The sequence below is a fragment of the Chiloscyllium plagiosum genome, chromosome 25, assembly GCF_004010195.1.
Source record: "Chiloscyllium plagiosum isolate BGI_BamShark_2017 chromosome 25, ASM401019v2, whole genome shotgun sequence".
Classification (NCBI taxonomy): Eukaryota; Metazoa; Chordata; class Chondrichthyes; order Orectolobiformes; family Hemiscylliidae; genus Chiloscyllium; species Chiloscyllium plagiosum.
The window spans coordinates 28,169,181-28,178,174 of NC_057734.1; the positions used below are offsets into that span (position 1 = coordinate 28,169,181).

The window sequence follows — 8,994 nt, forward strand, 5'->3', positions numbered from 1 at the left end:
TTAACCTGGTCTCATCAGACCAGGGTCAGTGTTGACACCCGGCTCAACAAAAGTAGTCACTCTGACTGAGATCCACGATAAACACCCCCCCCACCCCACCCCCAAACATTGTCCTTTTCCAATTTCAAAAGTAAAACGTGTTTCACCAGAACTTGCTGAAAGTTAAGCCTAAATTTAGCAACTAAGAGGTCACACATAAATACAACGGATTGCTGAATCTTATAGTTCAGACTATTTTGTTCATAAACAATGTTAAGAATTGCTTATCTTTAGTTTGACATAGTGCAAATGATTTAGACACATGTCTTTCTAAGCCATTCCTGGCTATACGTACCTTACAATCCAGTGCAATATTTTTCTCCCGTTTTTCTTCCAATGGTGACCTTCCAGTTGATTTGTAAATAAAGTTGATATTTGCGAAACTGTCACTTATGGCTTTACTGAAACTGATTAGTTTTCAAAGCTTGGATTCTTTTCAGCACTGAGAAGTTCAATAACTACATGCATCATTTGTGTGGTTTAAGTCTGATTTCTTTGAAACTAAATGTACACAGGTTAAAATGTTTCCCAAATTTACATCAAAGAATAAACCCAATATAGGTGGCTAGACATAGGAGAAAAGAAAATGAAGTATATATGGGCTTTGAGATATCTTTAAGCCTCTTTGTCACTATGGAAACTTGAATGAGCTGCATTTAAAACCAGTCTAGAACACTGATATTTGGACACATCTGATAGAATACATCCACGTTCTTCATTTGTTTTGCTGGGGCTTTCAAATTCCCTCGGCCTACTTACTTTTCGGTATGCTATGCTAACAACTATCTCTGGGCTTTACTGGAATCCTCTCTGGACCACATATGTATGCAGCTATTCATATAACAAACAGAAAAATTGCATATTACAATGGTATGCTACAAAGTGGGCGGAAAAGGGATAGATTTTTCAAGCTATCTTAAGCAACTTTTATTTACAATGTGTATAATATTTATAAATAAATTTTACATTCTAGTAATCTACAATGCATTCTAGGTATACTTTGTTAAAATATTTCACCGATGTTATAAAGGTAGGTACGGCTCATTACTACAGCATAAATAATAAAATGAAAAACTGAGAGCCTAAATATAAACAAGACATTATAAAATAAATTTCACACAGAACATAGGGTCCAAGAACTCAGAATACAACTGAAGTCCAAGATTAACAAATCATACAAAATGATAACATTTGGAGTTGGCCCTTAAGACACTGGTGATAAAGGCCATCTCCCATGGACCACTGCCATAATGTCATCCAATCAGAAGAGCCTCTTCCATAGACCTCCCCATTCAGAAAGGTGCCTCTAATCAGGGGTGCTCATTATTAATGTTTATTCAGTTTAGAGTGCACTTTCTCTCTCTGTTCATTGCTTCTTCCCTGTGTTGTGATATCCCTTACTGAATTAATCTGGCATTTATTCCGTCCCATTAGTGCTCTTGCACCTCCATATTTGCATTGACTTTCCATTTTCCAATTCAAAGTCTCGCGCCATATAAATGTCCATAGACATCTCCTCTGTTGGCCTCTTATTCCACTGTCCATCCAAATGACACCCCAATTCATTTGAACTTTGCATTACAATGAATATTAATCTTTACAGGTCACCATGTGCTGATTTGTCCAGTACCTGTGCAGTTCTGTGCTTTTCTGCCAGTACTTAATTCCCACAAACTGGTCCCATTGCTGACTGGATTTCCTGCACAATCACCCAAAACTGAAGGCATAAAGGTGAGCAAAGAATGAAAACAGATAGGATAACATAGTTACACATTATCATGTATTCTCTCCATGTAGTTTCTCAGTTCGTGCGAGTCTCCTAAGCCCATGTCCTGACAGACCCATTTAATATCTTCCTCATTACCTAAAAGGATTGAATTTGTAGCAGGGCATCCATCATCTGGTGGAATTGTAGTGAACGTTGTAAACTTTACTCGTTTTCGTTTTGTGGTGGGAGAATTCAAAGGTTCATCTTTGCGGTCCTTCCCATCACTGCAGTGCGCGGATCTATGTATCTGGCCTTGGACATTTTTCTGGGATCCCCCGTTAAGCAGATGGTTGCTCTCCTCAAAACCTGCTGCCTTGTCTATGACTGTTGTGTGTTCGCAGAGCTGCTGTGGGGATATATCAGCAGAATTCTCCAGTAGCTCAGTCTCATTAGCTAACCAGACCCAGTCATGGGAATGATTCATGTTCCCTTGCGCTTCTGTGGGAATTCGCTTATGTCGGTACTTCAAAGCAAACATGACACAGTTAATTAAGAAGACAAGGATAGCCAGGCAAAAAACACCAAGTAAGGCATACATCCCAATCTCTAAGTCAGTCAGACCTCTAGGAGCCTGGACCAGATCATTTTCATCTATGCTCTCACCGCCCACACCATTCCGAGTTAAGTCATTTGAGGGGAAGTTGGCAGCATCCAGGGGGATGTTCTGGAGCTGACTGTCACCTTCTGTAAACTGATCTATTCCATTCACTTTCTTGTTCACGGAAGCTTTGGTGGTACTGCTCACCTTTCCAATGAAGCTTTCTTCACGACCTGAAGTAGCACTGCTGAAGTAGCGTCCGTTCTGCCCTGCCCGGTCTTGATCTGCATTCTTTTGCCTCCGGTCACTTGCGTGGTTCTCCATTTCTCCATCAGCATCGTTGTCAGTACTGCCACTCTTCGAGTCTGCATCGTTCTGACCAAATTTTACCTGGACACTGCTACTTCCGACTGCTAGGATACTTTTCCGTTTCGATTTCTGGCAAACTTCACAGATTACCAGTTCAACTTTCACCAAGTTCCCTTGGCCCTCTCCCTCGGCAGTGATGACTGGCCACAATAGCTGCAAATCCTGATAGGTTGAGATGATGGCTCCTTCCTGTGAGGTAACAGTGAGTGTAAAGTCCTTCGGGTCATAGATATCCAGTGGAGTCAGACTGTTATCACTGAACTGGATCCAACTGCTGATTATCGCTTCCTAGAGAGGAATAAATAAAGAAAACAACTCAGCTTTGTTAACATTGCATTCGGCTTTTGGCCCCGAATTTCATGGGGTCATGTGCTTAGTGGTTCTACTGGGATCCCACCACTCATATCTGACTGTGTTAGCTCCATTACCACCCTCTCAATGGAAATTAGGGATGGGCAATACATTGCTCTGTCAGTGATGTCATCCCCTGAATGGACAATCAAATCTTTTCTACTTCAAAATACAAACACAGCAACAACTGACAAAAGGTAGGATTCAGTGACTTCACTCAGGCCAATTCTTAAAGTGGACCATTTGGAGAAAATTTCACACCATGGACTCGATTAAACGATGACAGCAATTTCCCCAGCATCTGCAAATATCACAGACTGTCTCAGCAGACTTCAATTTTTCAGGCAATGGTCTTTTAGTGGTATGAAGCAAGATTTCCATCTATTTTCAGGAGGGAACCCCACCCCACTCCAACCCACCCCCCCATGGTATTTCCTGGACAATTGGAGGCCAGCAGCCGTGCGCCATACCCAGGACTGGTGGTCACTGCAGGAGAACCAGAAGGAAGATGAAGTATAGATGCCTCTGAGTTTAGTCATAGGCATGTCTGAACTCTCACTAGGCTGTATTATGCCAAGCCCCAGTGAGGGTATTGGGGAGGGTTACTGGTATGAAAGAATGGGACGAAGTGGGTGAGGGGCTTCAATTGCACAGTGCCAGGAAAGGAGGCATCACTCTTCATTCTGATTGAGCAGGAGTCTGTAAGGTTAAATTTGACAGGTTACATGTTCAGTGCAGTCCTCTCCCACCTCCCCCATTGAAATGGAGCAGTGAGGGGCTGTGGTCCTTAACTGGGCATTATTGGGCCACTCGAGGGCCTCAATTGGACCGTGGGCAGGTAGCACACGTGACACTTCCCTCGCCACCCACAAAATCATGAAGGGGGCGAGGATGTGTGCCCTAGTGCCAGTGACATGACTTCCTTACATAATGAGTCCACCCACTTGTTTTCCTGCCTGCGTTGGCCTGTATCGGTGCCATGTTTGTGGTGAATTAACATGTCATGTATCACAAAATATTGAAAGGGACATTCAAATGCTTGAGGGCAAAACGCAGCAAACATCAACTCCCAACAAGGACTGAGAACAGGACTGTAGTGGCTACACTCCAGAAACTGGACTGATAATCTGTAGAATGTGCATTCAATTTTCCTTATGGCTGTTTGAGAATCAGGGTTAAAAAATAATCAGGTAAAAAACAGCACTTGTAAAAATCCAACAATTCACTCACGTCCTTCAGGGATGGAAACCTGCCACTCTGGCTTGGGCTGGTCTGTCTGTGACCTCCATTCCCCAGTAACATAGCTCCGGAGACTCTCAGCAAAAAAAAAAGCGGGGTCAAGGTAAGTGTCTGGTGAGAAAAGTGAGTGTCTTTGGCTCAGGAGTCTTCAGCGAAGAGACTGAGTGAGGAGATTACGCTGCAGTTGAAGAGGGTGAAGACATGACTGCCAAGCTGATTCAGTGTGCTGCGTGCATGATGTGGGAGGTCGGGGACACTGATGGTGTCTCTGGCTCCTATAGTTGTGGAAAGTGTGTACACATTCAGCTTCTGAAGGAGCATGTTGCAGCACTGAAGAAAGAACTAGATGACCTCAGGCTCATCCAAGAGAATGAGAACTTTTTTGGACAGGACCTTCAGCGAGGTCATGACACCGAGCATACCAGAAGAGAGAAGGGAGATGACTATGAGGAAGTAAGAGATGATTCAAATACAAGAAACCCTGGGTGAAGTATGGCACGGTGGGTGGCACAGTGGTTAGCACTGTTGCCTCACAGTGCCAGAGACCTGGGTTCAATTCCTGCCTCAGGCAACTGTCTGTGTGGTTTTTGCACATTCTCCCCGTGTCTGCGTGGGTTTCCTCCGGGTGCTCCGGTTTCCTCCCACAGTCCAAAAACGTGCAGGTTAGGTGAATTGGCCATGCTAAATTGCCTCTAATGTTAGGTGCAGGGGTAAATATTGGGGAATGAGTCTGAGTGGGTTGCTCTTCAGAGGGTCGGTGTGGACTTATTGGGCTGAATGGCCTATTTCCACACTGTATGTTATCTAATCTAATCTAAGTACCTCTCATGAACAGGTTGACTCTCTTGGAAACTGTTCAGACAGACGACACTGCCAGTCCGAGAGGCGGACAGGTCTGCCAATCGAAAATTGGTGTGGAGGCAGAGCCGAGGAGTCAGACATCATGCAGAGCCGTGGTAATAGGGGACTCCATAGTGAGAGGGACTGAAAGGGGTTTCTGTGGCAACAGGCAGGATTTGGTGCCAGGATCCAGGATGTCACCGACAGAGTGCAGGGAATCCTCAAGGGCAAAGGTGAAGAGCCAGAGGTGGTGGTGCATCTCGGCACAAATCTCGTCGGGAAGAAGAGGAGGGACATTCTACAGCGTGGCTTCAGAGAACTCGGAAGAAGGCTGAAAAGCAGGACTTCCAGGGAGGTTATCTCCAGTTTGCTTCCAGCTCCTTAGGTTGGATTGGGCAGGAACAGGGGGATAATGGATTGAATGTGTGGCTGGGGAACTGGTGCAGGAAGCAAGGATTTAAATTCTTGGATCACTGGGGTATGTTTTGCGGTAAGGATAAATTATACAAGAGGGACGGGTTGCATTTTAATAGGTGGGAGATCAGCATTCTGGCAGGCAGGTTTGCCACTGCAACACAGACAACAGAATCAACAGAGCAGAAAACTCAAGAAGGGAATCATACAGTATGGTCAAGTGAAATAGGGATTGATAGGGTGCGGGAGTAACAAATTAAAAATATATATATGAATGCACGAAGTATAAGAAACAAGGTGGATGAGCTTGAGGCTCAGTTAGAATTTGGCAGGTACAATGTGGGGATAACTGAGACATGGCTTCAAGTGGACAGGACCTGGGAAATGAATATTTAAGGCTATCCACACTATTGAAAGGACAGACTGACGGGCACAGGGGGTGGGGTGGCCCTGTTGGTGAGGAATGATATTCAGTCCTTTGTGAGGAGAGACATAGAATCAGGAGATGTTGAGTCAGTATGGATAGAGCTGAGAAATTCTAAGTGTGGAAAGACCCTAATGGGAGTTATCTACAGGCTCCCAAACAATAGTCTTGATGCAGGGTGTAAGTTGAATAAGGAGTTGAAATTGGCCTGTTGCAAAGGTATTACTACAATTGTTATTAGATTAGATTAGTTACAGTGTGGAAATAGGCCCTTCGGCCCAACAAGTCCATACTGACCCACTGAAGCACAACCCACTTACCTACATTAACCCCTTCACCTAACACTACAGGCAATTTAGCATGGCCAATTCACCTAATGTGCACATTTTTGGACTGTGGGAGGAAACCGGAGCACCCAGAGGAAACCCACGCAGACACAGGGAGAATGTGCAAACTCCACACAGTCAGTCAGTCGCCTGAGGCGGGAACTGAACCCAGGTCTCTGGCGCTGTGAGGCAGCAGTGCTAACCACTGTGCCACCGTGCCGCCCATGGTGTTCACGACCTGTTCATGAGAGGTACTTAGATTAGATTAGATTAGTTGGTTATGGGGGATTTCAACATGCAAGTAGACTGGGAGAATCAGGGAGTTTGTGGAGTGCCTCCAAGATGGATTCTTAGAACAGCTTGTACTGGAGCCTACCAGGGAGAAGGCAATTCTGGATCTGCTGTTGTGCAATGAACCAGATTTGATCAGAGACCTCAAAGTAAAAACATCATTAGGAGGTAGTGACCATAATATGATAAGTTTTAACCAGCAATTTGAGAGAGAGAAGGGAGAATCGGAAGTGTCAGTATTGCAGTTGAACAAAGGGAACTATGGAGCTATGAGGGAGGAGCTGGCCAAAGTTCAATGGTGCAATACCCTAGGAGGGATGGCAATGGAACAACAATGGCAGGTATTTCTGGGTGTAATGCAGACGGTGCAGGATCAGTTCATTCCAAAGAGGAAGAATGATCCTAAGGGGAGGCAGGGGTGGCCATGACTGACGAGGGAGGTTAAGGACTGTATAAAGATAAAAGAGAAGAAGTATAACATAGCAAAGATGAGCAGGAAACTGGAGGACTGGGAAACTTTTAAACAGCAACAGAGGATAACTAAAAAGGCAATACACGGAGAAAAAAATGAGGCATGAAGGCAAACTGGCCAAAAATATAAAGGAAGATAGTAAAAGCATTTTTAGGTATGTGAAAAGAAAAAAAAATGGTTAAGACAAAAATCGGGCCCTTGAAGACAGAAACAGGTGGATTTATTATGGGAACAAGGAAATAGCAGGAGAGTTGAACAGGTACTTTGGATCTGTCTTTTCTGGGGAAGACACAAGCAATCTCCCAGATGTAATACAGGCTGAAGGACCTAGGGTAACGGATGAACTGAAGGGAATTTACATTAGGCAAGAAATAGTGCTGGGTAGACTGTTAGGTCTGAAGGCTGATAAGTCCCCAGGACCTGATGGGCTGCATCCCAGGGTACTTAAGGAGGCAACTTTAGAAATCGTGGATGCATTGGTGATTATTTTTCAATGTTCAATAGATTCAGGACCAGTTCCTGCAGATTTGAGGGTGGCTAATGTTGTCCCACTTTTCAAGAAAGGAGGGAGAGAGAAAACAGGGAATTATAGACCGGTTAAGCCTGGCATCAGTGATGGGAAAAATGCTAGAGTCAATTATAAAAGATGAAATTACAACTCATTTGGATAGCAGTAACAGGATAGGTCAGAAGGGGATTCATGAAGGGGAAATCGTGCTTGACTAATCTTCTGGAATTTTTTGAAGATGTAACTATGACGATGGACAAGGCAGAGCCAGTGGATGTAGTACCTGGACTTTCAGAAAACCTTTAATAAAGTCCCACATAAGAGATTAGTAAGCAAAATTCAGGCACATAGTATTGGGGGCAAAATACTGAATTGGATTGAAAATTGGCTGGCAGACAGGAAACAAACAGTAGTGATAAACAAGTCCCTTTCGGAATGGCAGGCGGCGACCACTGGGGTACCACAAGGTTCGGTTTACAATATACATTAATGATATAGATGAAGGCATTAAAAGAAATATTAGCAAATTTGCTGATGACACAAAGCTGGGTGGCAGGGTGAAATGTGAGGAGGATGTTATCGAATACAGGGTGACTTGGACAGGCTAGGTGAGTGGACGGATGCATGACAGACACAGTTTAATGTGGATAAATGTGTGGTTATCCACTTTGGTGGCAAGAACAGGAAGGCAGATTACTATCTAAATGGAGTCAAGTTAGGTAAAGGGGATCTAGGTGTTCTTGTTCATCAGTCAACAGGTACAGGTACAGCAGGCAGTGAAGAAAGCTAATAGCATGCTGGCCGTCATAACAAGAGGAACTGAGTATAGGAGCAAAGAGGTCCTTCTGCAGCTGTACAGGGCCCTGGTGAGACTGCACTTGGAGTATTGTGTGGATCTTTGGTCTCCAAATTTGAGGAAGGACATTCTGGCTTTTGAGGGAGTGCAGCGTAGGCTCACAACATCAATTCCCAGAATGGCGGGACTATCATATGTTGAAAGATTGGAGCGACTGGGCTTGTATACACTTGAGTTTAGAAGGATGAGAGGGAACCTGATTGAGATGTATAAGATTATTAAAGGATTGGACACACTGGAGACAGGAAGCATATTTCCGTTGATGGGTGAGTCCAGAACCAAATGACGCAATTTAAAAATAAGGGGTAGGCCATTTAGAACAGAGTTGAGGAGAAACGTCTTCACCCAGAGAGTGATGGATATATGGAATGAGCTGCCCCAGAAGGCAGTGGAGGCCAAGTCTCTGGATACTTTCAAGAAAGAGTTGGATAGAGCTCTTAAAGATAGTGGAATCAAGGGTTATGGGGATAAGGCAGGAACAGGATACTGATTGAGGATGATCAGTCATGATCATAATGAATGGTGGTGCTGGCTCGAAGGGCTGAATGGCCTACTCCTG

The 8,994-nt window shown here is 44.3% G+C and overlaps 1 protein-coding gene across 9 annotated transcripts in view; it reads right to left on the reverse strand.

Annotated features, from left to right (window-relative positions):
- Positions 1–939: 939 nt before the first annotated feature.
- LOC122562703 (transmembrane protein 132C-like) overlaps positions 940–8,994 on the reverse strand; it is a 1,065,724-nt gene continuing 1,057,669 nt past the window's right edge. For all 9 annotated transcript variants that reach the window (XM_043715795.1, XM_043715796.1, XM_043715798.1 and 6 more), the window contains one exon: positions 940–3,002. In XM_043715795.1, the coding sequence (XP_043571730.1) occupies positions 1,806–3,002 (1,197 nt within the window). In that variant the 3' untranslated portion in view covers positions 940–1,805. The remainder of the gene's footprint in view (positions 3,003–8,994) is intronic.